At 43.2% G+C, this 15495-nt stretch overlaps 1 protein-coding gene across 1 annotated transcript; it reads right to left on the bottom strand.

Annotated features, from left to right (window-relative positions):
* Positions 1 to 336: 336 nt before the first annotated feature.
* On the bottom strand, positions 337 to 13327 carry LOC144518756 (L-serine dehydratase/L-threonine deaminase-like). The gene is made up of 8 exons (XM_078251657.1): positions 13231 to 13327; positions 10778 to 10946; positions 9517 to 9556; positions 8603 to 8742; positions 8061 to 8152; positions 5911 to 6138; positions 4814 to 4938; positions 337 to 3124 (listed from the first exon to the last, which is right to left on the bottom strand). Exons 2-8 carry the CDS (start codon positions 10940 to 10942, stop codon positions 2931 to 2933), a joined length of 984 nt encoding a protein of 327 aa, XP_078107783.1. The 5' UTR covers positions 10943 to 10946; positions 13231 to 13327; the 3' UTR covers positions 337 to 2930.
* Between the last annotated feature and the right edge of the window lie 2168 nt (positions 13328 to 15495).

Below are 15495 nucleotides of genomic sequence, written 5' to 3'. Positions count from 1 at the left end.
TATGGTATTGTATGGTATGGGATCGTATTATATCGTATGGTCAAGTGTGATTTCATTACAGCGTGATCAAAGACATTTCCCTCACATTGACAACTAATTGATTCATCTCTGCAGCGCTGGCCTACACTGCTGTGTGCTTCACTCATTCATTCATTCTCTGACAGTAACTGTGTTTGCCGCTGTCCTTCCAAAAGAGCTCCGTGAGGAGAGGGACTTAATAAGAAAGTAGGCTGCTGAGAACAGAGCTGTGTAGGAAGTGAGTTAATCTGTAGTTAACAAACTATCCGCAGTCAGGAGTAGAAAAGGTTTTAGGCAGGAAAATGAATCTTTAAGCAATATATTTCACAAATATAATTTATTCATTTAAAAAAATACATTTCAATGTACAAAAGCAAAAGAACCATATTACAAGCACGCAAAATGCAAATGCAAACTAAATGTATCTGTGTACTTTATTTCACGTTTTCTGATAGTCGTTAGTCAGAAACGTCCTCCACCCGAGCACTGTCATCATCACGAGGTTTTAAAAGGAAAAGAAAGCAGCTCACTCAAACAATCGTCAAACGTTGAAAGCATGTGCGCCCAGATAGCTCAGTTGGTAGAGCGGGCGCACACACATACACACACACACACACACACACACACACACATACATACATTTTTATATATGGAGGTTTACTCCTCAACGCAGCAGTGAGGGGTTCAACTCCGACCTGCGGCCCTTTGCTTGCTGCATGTCGTTCCCCCTCTCTCTCCCCTTTCATGTCTTCATCTGTCCTGTCAAATAAAGGCCTAAAATGCCCAAAAAATAATCTTAAAAAAAACAAACGTTGAAAGCATGAATAAGCATTAAAGGTCCAATATGTAATATATATATATATATATATATATATATATATACTGTAATAAATCCGAAAATGACCCCAATTCATCATCAGATATTATGGAAAAAGCTAAGTTGAAATGCTAATGCCATTATTTTCTCCTTTTGAAATTTCCGTTCCGTGACGGAAATTCTGTGTGTTGTTATCAACTGCCCAGTTTGACAGCCAGGCCGGGTTGAAGCTATACCTGTAGAAACGTAAACCCAGCGCGCTACAGCTGTAACGTTGGGACAGCCATGAAAGCAGCAAACAAACAAACGGGATCAACGGAGATAGATTCTACCCGACCTAAAACAGCAAGCTAACAGTTGCGTGACCAGAGACATAACAAATCCCGGGTAAATATTGTAGATGTATTTAAAAGACGGAGACAGCTTAGAGCCCAAAAGGACGGCGAGTTGCTAAGTTCCTCCTGACCAGGCAGCTTAGCATTAGCATCAGGCTAATTTATCACGGCTACAAGGGACGGGCATTATAGCTACAGTAGCCGAGTTGGTTACTCGCAGAGTAACAGCCATGCTGAGACACAGCCAGTAAAGTGATCCCGACTGGTCCTGGCTAACGCCGCCATGCTAACACTGCTAACTGCTAACGTTACCGTAGGACCAGGCAAGTGGGCCAGAGCTGTTTACAACATGTAGCCTGTTCAGCGGCCGTAGCCGACAACGATGATGTTATTTTAAGCCAAGAGAGGGGGGGCTGTAAATCGGGAAAAGAAGGCCGTGAGTTTGCAGCGTTTGGCGATTGTTGCCGTAAATCTAAGCCAATAAATGTTGTTCAGTCGGGTGGAAAAGGACGGCGAGGTAGTGTTATTTTTAGCGGTTCTCACCGTAATTCTAAGCCGAGGAAGTGTGTCTGTCCGTCAGGTGGAGAGGACGGCGAGGTTGTTGTGTTTTTAGCGGTTCCTACCGTAATTCTCTGCCTGTCAGTTAGCTACAGAGCTCCATGTGAGCGCGGGCTTTTATGACAATGGAGCCAGCATCTAACGTTAGCTACTCCGCTGTGCTGTGTAGTAACGTCTGGCTATGTGAGACAAGCGTCTAGCAACATTGTTGTGGATGCTGCGGTCTCAGCCTGGCAACCAACGTGAACTTCGAGTCTGGGGAGGAGGGGGGCGGAGGAGACGACTCTCTCCAGTATTTTTTTTTTTTCCCAATCTCTCTCTACTGTTTTTTACGAGTTAGTGACATTCGCATAAACAACATGTCGTACAGCTAAGTGATAACAAAAGGAGCACTCTCCAGTATTTTGAATTTGTACTGCAGTAACTATTTTAAACACTAGCTGTCAGTTTTACATATTGCACCTTTAAACGGCCAAAAAAAAGCTTTTAAAGCATCAATAATAAATAATAATAAAAGCATAATCTGGATAATATGTCAGTCTCCGAGCTCAGGAGCATCTCACAGTCTGGAATGAATAATTGGGTTTATAAATGGAGTTTAGCTGACGGAGGAACAGAAATGTAAAGAAAATGTCAGGAGTTACAGAAGTGGTTACGCTAAATTAGAGCTGTAATCTGGCCTTAAAAGTACGACTGTACAAAAGGCCGTCTACACACGCACACGCACCACTGGGCGGAAAAGGGAGAGAAAGAAAAAAAGAGACTGCACCGCAGGCACTCAGCCTTTTGTCTTTCGTCAAGAATGAGTAATTTCTACATTTTTTAACATCATGTATTCGTGACTAACGGAGGCTATCGGCTACTTGGAAGTTGGAACAAAGAAATAAAATAAGTCCTCCAGAGACCAGCCTCCGTTTCACCTCCTCAGCATCCGTTTACACGCTACAAGCCCAAGCCCGAGCCCGACCCGAGCCCGACCCAAGCCCAGCCTGAACCCGAGCCCGACCCGAGCCCGACCCGAGCCCAGCCTGAACCCGAGCCCGACCCAAGCCTGACCCGAGCCCGACCCGAGCCCAGCCTGAACCCGAGGCCGACCCGAGCCCGACCCAAGCCCAGCCCGAGCCCGAGCCTGAGCCCGTGTAAAATGATAGAAATTAAGACCGAAGTCCCGTCGGGTTCGGGCAAAGATCTTCAGCTCTACGCTAGATCATCCCCAGCTGTTTCTTCAGCCTCCTCAGCTGCTCCATGCTGATGTTGTTTCCTCCGCACACCACGACGACCACGGGGCCCAGACACGGCGCCAGCTCCCCCTCCACCTGCAGCCGTCGGATGACGCCGCTGTACACGGCGGCCAGAGCGGCCCCGCAAGCCGGCTCCACCAGAACTTTCTCATCGTCTGAGGGAAGAAAACAGGACGGAGGTCAGTCTCACAGCGGACGCTTGGCTTTTTACATCTGCTCTATGGGTGCAACTAGGGTTGCAAAATTACAGGAATTTTCAAACTTTCCATGGGAATTAACGGGAATAAACGGGAATAAACGAGAATTAACGGGAATTAACGGGAATAAATGGGAATTAACGGGAATAAACAGGAATTAACGGGAATAAACAGGAATAAACGGGAATTAACGGGAATAAACGAGAATTAATGGGAATAAACTGGATGTTTTAAATATTGCTTGTTATAATACTGTTGGTCTATAACAGGGAACATCTTGCAGCATAATCTTGGTTGAAACAACCTGATTTAATGCAACTTCATATATATATATATATATATATATATATATATATATATACATATATAAAGTAATATTAAAAATCCAGTTTATTCCCATTAATTCCCATTACTTTCTGTTAATTCAAAGTTTCCGGAAAGTTTCCGGAAATTTCCTTTGCAACCCTAGCTGCAACTAATGATACTTTTCTATTATGGATGAACAGATTAGTTGTTAGTAGGGCTGCACAATATGTTTTTATCATCATCACGATAACAACTGGCGCATAAACACATCGTTAAAGGCTGCGACTTATCGAGAAAGACGCTCTGAAAAAAACTGCACTTCATTGCTGCCTTTTATGTTCAATTCAATGTTCAATTATTATGTTATATTTTTATACGTTATCCCTCCTGTTGTCCTCGGGTCTAATCTGACCCATTTTCAAAAGGTTTCTTTATCAGAAATTTGGGTTTTTTTCAACCAGATTGTCAAAAAAATACAAAATAACGTGGATGGCTCCGTAAAATAAATGATCAGTTCACTACTTTCATTGAATTTGGGTGTTTTTGGTGGGTGTCAAACAAACAGGACTTTCCCCCAGGAGACCGGGGGTCATGTCCCGTTAGAAAAGAAAAGGAAACAGAGTTTTTTTATCTTCACGGAACAAACTGAGCTGCGTCACGTTCTGCATCACGTGGTAACCTTCAGGAAGTGAAGTCACGTCTGATTTGAACCCAAACCTCCATCTTTTTATCTACTTAACGTGGTAGTTATGGTGTCTAAACCTAACCAAAGTGGGACCGTTTCACAACGTTAACGACGTCTTTAAAACCACGACCGTTACCTTCTCTGGTTTAGATATGAGGACGTATTTCGGTGTTTGGTGTTTCGAGCCCCCAACGTCGCCTTCCAGGCAGCGCTGCCTGGAACTAGGATTAGGCAATGGTTAGGGTTAGGTGCCTTGAAGTCGACGGTTAGGGTTAGGGTTAGGTGCTTTGAAGTCAACGGTCGCAGCTCTGCCTTGAAGTTGCCGTTGGGGGCTTAAAACACCACCGAGCACGTATTTCCTGCCACCACTAGGGGGCGCTAGTTTATGAAACGCTCCTGTGGGTCGGATTAGAGGGGGGGAACAAACGACCGATAACCTCGTATAGTTTGGAGGACTTGTTGTTTTCTCCACATCTCAAAGATATTGTTTACTGTCACAGCAGAGTGAGGAAACTAGACAATTTTCACATTTAAAAAGCTTTTTTCTCCACAAATAAATGACTCAGACCAATTAATTGATGGTGACAACAGTTTGCGATTCATTTAGCGGTTGACTCTTTGCCGCTCTGATGTGTTGAGCTGCAGGTTGCACTCACCTACGAAGTGTTCGACAGCTTGAACAGCCTGCTGGTCTGTGACGACTTCAGAGAAGACCGCGTGCTCGCCCACCAGTTTAAACGTCTGTGCAGACACCCGCGTCAGGCCCAGCGTGGTCGCCACACTGGAGAAGACAAAGAGAAAGGTCGGTCTTTGACTCGCTAAAGTCAGATTTATGGACCTGCGGAGGCTCCACACAGACCGTTAGCCTACGTAGGAGCTTGAAGTTTATACTTGGTGTGTGCGTCGATCTCTAGAAGAGAATAGCAGGGCCGGTGTGTGTGTGTGTGTGTGTGTGTGTGTCTGTGTGTGTTTGCATGTGTGTGTGTGTGTGTTTGCGTGTGTCTGTGTGTGTTTGCATGTGTGTGTGTGTGTGTGTGTGTGTGTGTGTGTGTGTGTGTGTGTGTGTGTGTGTGTGTGTGTGTGTGTGTGTGTGTGTGTGTGTGTGTGTGTGTGTGTGTGTGTGTATGTGTGTGTGTGTGTGTGTGTGTGTGTGTGTGTGTGTGTGTGTGTGTGTGTGTGTGTGTGTGTTTGCGTTTGCATGTGTGTGTGTGTGTGTGTGTGTGTGTGTCTCCCCTGTTCTTTCTGACCACGGTGGGAAATCTGGAGCAGGAGAAGTTAACCCTCTCCTTGATATCATGTTGTTTACGGAGAAAGAGAACCAGGAAATGAGTCGGGGGGGAAATGCAATGCTAGCAAGCCACGGCCGAGCTACGTGCGTCACTGTGACGTGTAGTTACATTTTTCCAGAGCTGCACGTCAGGCTACGGCGTAGGGTCCGTGTCTCCACGTACCTACGTACCTTAACGCAGAGGCATAAATCATCCTTAAGAGGATCCACGAGATCTGCTCTGAGAGGGGGACGCTCCATCAGCCAATCACGCTTCTCTGCTCATATACACGACTTGCTGAGTTCTACTTCCTGCTTTGGCTGAGACACGGCGAGATTCTGCTGCTAATGATAACGGTGGGTGATATTGAGATATATATATATATATATATATATATATATGAGTCATATTTCACAATCTATCCGTAAGCGTGTTTTCAGATTCATGTTCTTACAAGAAGTCTGTTGTTGTTAATGTTGTATCACCTGGTGATTTCCGGTAAAGTGACCAGCTCCCCGGCCTTCATGGCTGCGTTGAGGCTGTGTGCTCCCAGGGTTTCCATGGCGACGACGGGCACGTCAGCCCAGTGGGCTCTTCGCAGCCCCTCCACCACCCCGTTCAGCAGCCCTCCGCCCCCCACCGACAGCACCACCGCTCCGGGCTTCTCCGTCAGCTCCTTCTCCAGCTCAGCCACCAGAGACGTGTGGCCCTCCCTGCACACACACACACACACACACACACACACACACACACACACACACACACACACACACACACACACACACACACACACACACACAAACACACACAAAAACAACACACCAGTCTTAAAAATTGGATTTGATTTGCAGGTGAAAAGGGAAAATGACATTACGTTAGTAAAATAAATGTTTTCTTTCCACTAGTCTGAAAGAAGTCACGATACGGAACATTAAAAGTGCAAAATCTCTAAAATCTCTCTAAAAATGATGTTTATGCATGTAGTCCATTTCTTTCCTTCAATGCAAGTGTGCTATGAACTGCTTGTCATATCACAAGACACCTGTGATATCAGTATTTTTATTGTCTGTGACGTAGTATGTGAATTAATTATTGGGCCTCAAAGTTAGACACAGTGTAGTCTATATCCTCCGGATTGCTCCAGTGCAGCAGGAAATTCCCCCGGATGTCCGTCCCCTTCCTCTGTCTCCGTGTTGGCGTTCTAACCTCCGGTTGATTTGTGAGGACTATGGTTAACTGCTCCTCAGATCTCTGCAGGGTAAATCCAGACAGCTAGCTAGACTATCTGTCCAATCGGAGTTTACAGCAGCTCCGTGCAGAGTTTAGCCCCGCCCATGACGATTGTGATTGGTTTAAAGAAATGCCAATGAACCAGAGCAGGTTTTTCTCCCTGCTGTGTGGACTAGCCAGACCTTCCTCGGCTCCGCAGCGTGGGGATGGTGTGGCTCAGCGAGACTAGTGATGCCTCGTCCGTTCTCCGCACCAACACGATGAGACCGGCGTTTCTATCGGCCGTCTGCACCTCTGAAACCATTTCATTTCCTTTAGAGTAGAGGAGAAGAATCGGTCTCATCGCGCCTCCTTCTCGTCTCTCCTTTTCAGGAGCGACATCCATACCGATTATTTTGTGGTTAATGAAACCAATAACTGATATTTGGAACCAATATTACAGTTAATTTACAGTGAAAATGGAAATCTTTTAGCCAAAATTAACATTTTGGAATGTTACAAACTCCGACACAAACGTTTGTTTAAACCTTTCAGGCAAGAACAGTATGTAACAACACTAAACACAATATACAGTCAAAACAATCTATAAATAAATACAAAAATAGCTTCCTGGAGTCTAAACGTGCAGCAGTAACAGTTTATTGCAAGTGTTGTCTAACAGAGCTGTAACGGCCCAAAGTACTTTTTAATTAATTAACTTCATCAGTAAAATAAAACACCGATACAGAAAATCAGCAAACTGCCAAGTATCTGTATCGATGATTGGTCGATCCCTACTCCTCATGACAGATGTAGAGATGCACCCAATCCAGGATTCGGCTGAATATTGGGCTTTTTGACGGGGTTGGCTTTCTGCTGAACCCTACGCTCGCTACGCTGGTCGACGTGATGACGGCGCCGTTGATTACAGGAAGGTGTTTACGTAGGTGGAGCTTCAATGCAGCAGGCTGAGAGGAAGTGGAAATGGAACTGGTGAGCAGAAAAAGTGTTGTTTGGCAGTACTTTCAGTCAAAAGAAGGCCATTCAAGTCCAGCTACATGTTCAATCTGCAATGCTGATTAGTCTGGTGGTGGCGAGGACCCTAAACAATACACAACATCACCGCTGTTACAACATCTGGTATGAAACATCTGGAAGAATACGAGCTGAGCATGAAGGAATCTACAGACAGCAGCCAGAATGCAGCAACTTCAGGTACGACAAAGGAAGGACAGTCACTGTTTACTTCATTAATGTGTTGACTGAGGACGGGACGAGGACTCAGCAGAATCTCAACCAGGGGATTCGCAAGTATCGGTATCAATAATTGGTCTATTCCTACTCCTCATGACAGATTTCTGCACAGTACATGTTAATCTACATGCTTCCCAACCCCTGAAAGACAGACGGACTGAGATTGTCTCACCAGATGAGCGGATCGTCGAAGGGAGAGATGAATATCCAGCTGGGGTTGTTTGCTACGAGCTGCTGTCCGTATTCAATGCTTTCATTCAGAGCCTAAAAGAGACAGGAACGACACAGCTTCAGTCTGTCTGTTCTGAATGTCAGTACTGGGTGAAGAAAAACAAGAACATAATAATACAAGTGCACAAAATGAAACTAGAATCCACCTTTACTTACTTTCATTTCTATGTATGCTTACAAACATGGACTCCTTTAAAAAGACTTACCTTTTTAAAACAGGCTGACCTGTCGGCACTTTATTCTTTGTTTTACTTTGTAACGTCCTGTATTTCAGTGTTCATTGGTTAATTTCATTGCAGCGAATACTTATATCGTAGAACTTCCTGTTTTCTTATGTGTGTGTTGTATATTGTATTGTTCATACTGACCATATATATAAAGTGTATGAAGTGTAAGACCAGATGACGTTCCCCTTGCAGGATAATACGGTTTACTTGTCTTGTATTGTATGACATGATCGTTAAAGACTTGAGTTTGACTGACCCTGCCGTGGATGATGACAGTGGCGCCCTCGTCCTTCAGCCTCTCCACCGTCGGGCTCGGTGTAACACTTGGAACAACAATAGTTGCAGGAACCCCGAGCTGACGGGCAGAATAAGCTGCTGCCATGCCAGCGTTTCCTCCTGTTGGGAGTAATAGACAGCTTTTTGTCTTAACTGTTGTGTGCAGCCTTTAAAGACTGAACTGAGCATGTTGTGCTGACAGTGTTTGGCTGTTATTGACCCTGTCAGTCCTTTTTTTCTGGGAAAAGAAGGCCCAAAACATACTTTTTATACGTGTTTACCATAAAGTATCTGGAGAGCATGATATACCCTCTGGTGCTCACGCAAAAACATCACTCGTGAGCACGAAATACTTTCACATGCTTACAAGAAACCAATCTGAGTAGGAGTCCAAGATGGCTGCCGAGGAGAAGGTAGGCTATTAATCTTCCTGAAACCCAACGAAATGTACCGGACAGTGTCATCAACAAACTTAAAGATGATGAGGTAACTGTTAACTGATTTCGAGCTCTGAATGACATTAGCAGTACTTATTTAGCATCCTTTTGCAAGCCTTAGATTGGGTTGTAGTGAGCATCAGATACTTTCTTGTACACATCAAAAAGTAAATAATAAATAATAAAAATGTCCCTCAAGGCCCGCGGGCCAAATCCGGCCCCTCCCAGATTCTGATCTGGCCCACATATAAATGTAGGTTCACAATACATTTTGGCCCACCTAGTTTTTGCCACTTTTTCCGACGTTTGTCACTTTTTTTCTATGATGGCTGAGGAACTTTTTGCTGACTTTTTTAGGACTTTATGTCGACCAAAATGTGAGTGAGAAGACTATATATAAATAATATATTTTTTATATATATATATATATCTTGCATTGATTTTTCTTTGTGCTTACCTGAACAGCAGACAAAGCGCTCACATCCTCGCTCCGCCCACTACGAGACAAAACAAGACACGGGACAGTCAGAAACATGAGAGTTTCAGGGTAAAAACAGATGTTTAAACCGATCCATACGAGTCATTTTTTTATGAAAAAACAGTGAATCTTCTCTGATGTCAGCGTGTTAAATGTGAATATGTTCTAGTGTCTTCTCTCCTCTGGGACAGGAAACTGAAGATCTTTGAGTTGGGGACAAAACGAGACATTTGAGGACGTCATCTCTGGCTTTTTGGGAAACACCGATCCACATTTTTTTGCCAGGTTGTTTGTTCCCCCCCTCTAATACGACCCACAGGAGCATTTAATAAACTAGCGCCCCCTAGTGGTGGCAGGAAATACGTCCTCATATCTAAACCAGAGAAGGTAACGGTCGTGGTTTTAAAGACGTCGTTAACGTTGTGAAACGGTCCCACTTTGGTTAGGTTTAGACACCATAACTACCACGTTAAGTAGATAAAAAGATGGAGGTTTGGGTTCAAATCAGACGTGACTTCACTTCCTGAAGGTTACCACGTGATGCAGAACGTGACGCAGCTCAGTTTGTTCCGTGAAGATAAAAAAACTCTGTTTCCTTTTCTTTTCTAACGGGACATGACCCCCGGTCTCCTGGGGGAAAGTCCTGTTTGTTTGACCCATCCCTCCCCCCCAACCTGCCTCCTTACCAGGACGCATATTTACGAATCCTACTATGACCACGCCAGGACCCGCCCTCCAATAGCATTCACACACTACTATTGGCCAGGCGTCCATGCTTACATGTTCAGATCCTATCCCCTGACCAATCGGCTATCCTAACCTTAACCACTCAAGGTCAATACCTAACCCCAACCAATCGAGCTGCTATTGAAGGGCGGGTCTTGGCGTGGCCATAGTAGGAAAATAAATATGGTTACCAGGACATTTGGCGCTCCTATACTTCCTCACCTTACTTCCTGCTTAGCTCCCGTCAGAACTACTACGACCACTAGAGGGCACCGCCATCAGAAACCTAAATATAGGTCAGAATGAGGCTTGAACAAACAACTCATGGGAGCGTTTTTCGAGGGAGGACCGCCTCACAAAACAAGACATTTGAGGACGTCATCTTGAGCATTTTTCACAATGTTGTGACATTTTATAGACCAAACAACTAATCCGTTAATCCAGAAATAAATCCTCAGATTGATCGACAATTAAATAATCGATGGTTGCAACTCTACAGGGGAGAATGACTTACCGTTTTACAGAGGTGTCCGATGCCCCGGATCTTAAAGGATCCTGTGGGCTGAGATGAATCCAGTTTGAGGTAAATGGACGTCCCGGCTACTTTGGTCAGGGCCAGGCTATGTCTCAGAGGAGTGGCCACATGGAGCTGCTGCTGCTGCTGCTGCTGGGTCTTCATCTCACTGTGGGACACACCAGCAGAGAAATGCTTTCTCACAGAGCCGGAATCTCATGTGTCTTGGACATATTTAAATTCACACATATATCTTGTAGGGGTGACCCTGAATAAAGGACAGACCGATTATCGACCCTGCCCAATTATCGGGCCGTTTTTTGGAAGTTTGCAGATTATCTCTTATCTTATTCTCTTATATTGTCCATATTTAACGCTGGTCTCTAGACATTATCCTTGCATTATTGGACTTATTTACACTACCACCATGACACACACACTCTCATAGAGCACCTTACCATGCAGACTGAAACACACACACACACACACACACACACACACACACACACACACACACACACACTGAATCCCAGGGTCAGCCCTGTCCTGTCACTGCTGGCCTCTCATGCGTATACATCCCTTGGTACATTCATGTGGATTTCTTATTTAGTATCTTTTCTTTTCTTGTCCATATTATTCATGTGTATTTGTTATTTTATCATCCTGTTCATGATGTATGTGTATGTCGTGTGTGATGTTTTTTTTTTTTAAATAGATTTTATTCATTTTTATCGAAATAGAACATAACCAACATACAAGTGCTCTCTGTGTTCACAAAAATATCCAAACAGGAAGGAAGATAAACCACCATCCAAACCAAAATGACTGCAGGTAGCTCACGACTGTCCTTACCCCAAAAAGTTAAAGAAAAAAATAAAAGGGGGGGAAGAAAGGTGTGTGTGATGTCTTTGAGATACTGAGACCTTGAATTTCCTCTTGGGGATCAATAAAGTATCTATCTATCTATCTCTCTATCTATCTATCTATCTCTCTCTCTCTCTCTCTATCTGTCTATCTATCTCTCTCTCTCTCTATCTGTCTATATATCTATCTATCTATCTATCTGTCTATCTATCTATCTACCTACCTACCTGTCTGTCTGTCTGTCCTTCTACCTACCTACCTATCTATCTACCTATCTATCTGTCTGTCTGTCTGTCTGTCTGTCTGTCTGTCTGTCTGTCTGTCTGTCCGTCCGTCCGTCCGTCCACCTACCTACCTACCTGTCTATCTATCTGTCTGTCTGTCTGTCTGTCTGTCTGTCCGTCCACCTACCTACCTGTTCATTACTTTCATTGTATTTGGGTGTCTTATTCAATTGTATAGCATTTGAAGAAGAAAACTGATAAAAGAACGTTGAAAAAAGTGACAAAGAAGTCGGAAAAAAACCAAAAATGTCAAAAAGCGCAGAAAGAAATCGACAAAGACATCATAAAAAATGATAAAGAACATCGGGAAAAGTGAGAAAAAAATCGTAAAAAGTAACAAAAAGGGTTTTAATTTTAAATATTGACCCAGAAACTAAAAGGTTGCATGGACGACAGGACAAGGGTTAAATAAAGCTTTGTGTCGGAGTTTGTAACTTTCCAAAATCTTAATTCTGACTTAAAGATTTTAATCTTTACTCTAAATGCATATCGGTTCCAAATATCAGTTATTGGTTTTACTAACTACTGATAATCTGGATCGGTACCGGTTGATCCCTACCCTTAGTAGTCGACACTTAGATCTAAGGAGCCTGATTCGACTACCAATCTCACAGTGGAAACGCCTGAAAATGTGGTGACTGAACAAAGGATCCTTCCACTGGGCCAGAATGAGGGTGCACCATGTTGTAAATATTCGTGGCTCAGCCCAGACCAAGGAGGATCTGGGGGCATCAGATTTTTTTCCCCCATTCACGACAGCTATTTGCACTATTTTTCATGACATTTGATAATAGAATGGCTAAAAATCTGTACATCATTTGGGAAAAACACGACAGTTTCCGAGGAAAAACTGACTCAATTAACACAAAGTGTGTGTGTCAGTGAAGGGGCGACTCGTGGGTACCCATAGAATACATTTTCATTCAGATAGCTGGAGGTCAGAGGTCAACAGACCCCTTTGAATATGTCATGCCAGTTTTTCCCTCAACAAAATGTATAGCCTAACATTGGGGCATTATTTAGCCGCCATCCTGACAAGCTAGCAAGACATGTTTGGAACCAAATGGATTCCTTAGATGTCTATTTCATATGATACCAATATCTTCTTTCCAGATTTAAAACAGAGCCCGCTACAGCCTATGAAAGACAAAAAAAAGTAAGCCTCAAAGAGTCAGGGCTTTTGAGAGAACAGTTGGGGCTTTGGAGCCCCCAGAAAGCCCCCCCCTGCCGCTCCGCCCCTGCTCAAGAGACAAAACCCCAAATCATTCAGAACATCCATTTTCTCATTCAACAAAACCAACTTACCAGTTGTCAGATGGATGGCAGGGTAACAAGCTGTGCTGGAAGTCACTGATCCTACACTTACTGCCTCCCTTCACTCTGCATCTTCAGTGCATAAATACACTCTGGTGCTGTGGGTTCGGCCACTCGCGGACCAATCAGAGCGAGGCATTCTGTCACAGGACCCTCCCACTGACCGGGAGTGCAGACCTATGGTTCAGACTGAGGATGATGAATCATTCTTATACTCAACAAACGTTGTCTGGGAAGTGTCCCGGTCTGATGTAAGCAGGCTCAACTGGTTCAAACAGGAAGGACTAAATGAAAAAAACAACCGAGTAGGACCTTCCACCGTGTGCTGTCATGATAAAGAGCAGTGGTGTAGTCTAATGTATTTTAAAATACTAGCGGGTATACTATACTATATAAATATATAGATCAGACTGGACATATCAAAGTGGTGGGTGGTGGTGGGGGGGGGGGGGGTCTGGATGACCTCCCCCAGGGAAAGTTTGAGCGTCACAGTCTTAATTTCCTGCAATCTGACAGACTTTATTTCCCTTTATTCTAAATAAATCCCTTTATTTAGCCTACGCAAAGAAAAAGAACACCGATGACAATGCAAAATATATCAAAAATATAATGGAAAGTAGCCTATGTTGTTGCGGGTCATTGGGCATTTTTAAGTGAGTATGTGGAAATCCTGGAGCTTTCTTAGTGGGTAGGTCATACTGCGTATCACGTAGACTACACTCTTTGAATAAAAACATGTCTACCACAACGCTCATGACTTATGACTTAATATCCCATAACCCCTCTGTCCCCTTAGTGACATTTCACACGCTGTCCTCTCCGTGTTCCCTCTCTCTCTCCCCTCTGCCCCCCCTCTGAAGCACACACACCGCCGTCTTTACCAAAAGAGTCGCGACTATTTTGGCCCCCGGTGCCCGACTAAAACGTTACCAAAAGCGGGCTCCGTGTGGAGAGGGGACGCTTCAAACCTGAATGATCCGGAGCTCCCTGCTGCTGCCTCGGCGGACATTGTAAAAAGCTCTCTCATTTCTCTCTGATATTGCTCCTCATAACCACTGAAAACTGTCAAAAACTCGAACCCAAAGTCCAATTATTATGGGCGTTATCTGACATTAAGCGTTTCTGCTTCACATTTTACTTTTTTTTTTATTTTTTTATCTTGTTTAACTGATGTATGAGTCTGTTTTGACGTGTCTGTCTCAAACTGAGCATGTTGGTTGTCTTCTGTTGGCCTACATTTCCTCTTTTCCTGCATTTAATACCTTAAGTTGCTTAATAGTTAATACTGACACACATTTTCTGCCTCTAATTAAGGTTTAAAACCTAATTTTTCATGGAAAAAAACACAAATATTAATTTTCTCAAACTTTGTATGAAAGATATATTTCCAAAGCAAGTTAATTAATTAATGTATGTATTAAGTAATACATATAACATATAAGCCTATACTATTTATATTTAGTTTTTATCAATAGTTTGAGGAGTAATGTACCTAAACAACGATCAATCCTCACCAAATTTCTCTCTCATATTGCTCCTCATAACCGCTGAAAACTGTCAAAAAATGAAAAAATGTAACCCAAAGTCCTATAATTAGAGACGTTATCTGACGTTAAGCGTTTCTGCTGAGGCCTATTGTAAGGAAAAAGCTTAACGTGATTTAATGCACACATGAGATAAATGTGGTGACGCTTAATGTCAGATAACGTCCATAATAATTGGACTTTGGGTTTGATTTTTTGAAAGTTTTCAGTGGTTATGAAGAGCAATATGAGAGAGAAATCTGGTTATCATTGATCGTTGTTTTCCGATCTTAATCCACGTTAAGCTTTATAGAATGTCCCCTCTGCCTGAGGACGAGAACTGGACCAAGGAGCTCAGTCTGTCAATGTTGTGTTGTGTAGCCTATAATCATTTATAATATAATAGTTTTGTGTTTGAATGTATAGCCTTCATGTGTCTATTGCTGAGTTTGTGTTCTGTACCGTCTTTGTTGTTGAGTATTATGTATTTTTAAGATCCATACAGCCTTCTTAATGTTAGTTATATGTACGTGTTGTTTCTGTATTTATTGTTTCTTTATTTCATATTAATCTTTAATATGTTTATGTATGCTGCAACAAGGCAAAATCCTCATAAGTGTTACTTACTTGACAATACATTCTTTTCTGGTTCTGATTCTGTACACAAAGTGGGTTTATAAGACCCCAATATTTCAGCTGCAGTGTTCAAACAAATCATTTTCATCTTTATTGT

The sequence above is a fragment of the Sander vitreus genome, chromosome 5 (assembly GCF_031162955.1).
Source record: "Sander vitreus isolate 19-12246 chromosome 5, sanVit1, whole genome shotgun sequence".
Lineage (NCBI taxonomy): Eukaryota > Metazoa > Chordata > Actinopteri > Perciformes > Percidae > Sander > Sander vitreus.
Note: the sequence above shows the minus strand (reverse complement) of the source record. Positions and strands in the feature narration are given on the sequence as shown.

Excerpts from the sequence above, each read along its gene's own strand:
- LOC144518756 (XM_078251657.1), bottom strand. The coding sequence starts at position 10,942 with ATGAAGACCCAGCAGCAGCAGCAGCAGCAGCTCCATGTGGCCACTCCT. Across the intron at positions 8,743-9,516 it reads GCGCTTTGTCTGCTGTTCAG|GAGGAAACGCTGGCATGGCA; the intron begins GTAAGCACAAAG and ends TACTCCCAACAG. Across the intron at positions 6,139-8,060 it reads TTCGACGATCCGCTCATCTG|GGAGGGCCACACGTCTCTGG; the intron begins GTGAGACAATCT and ends GTGTGTGTGCAG.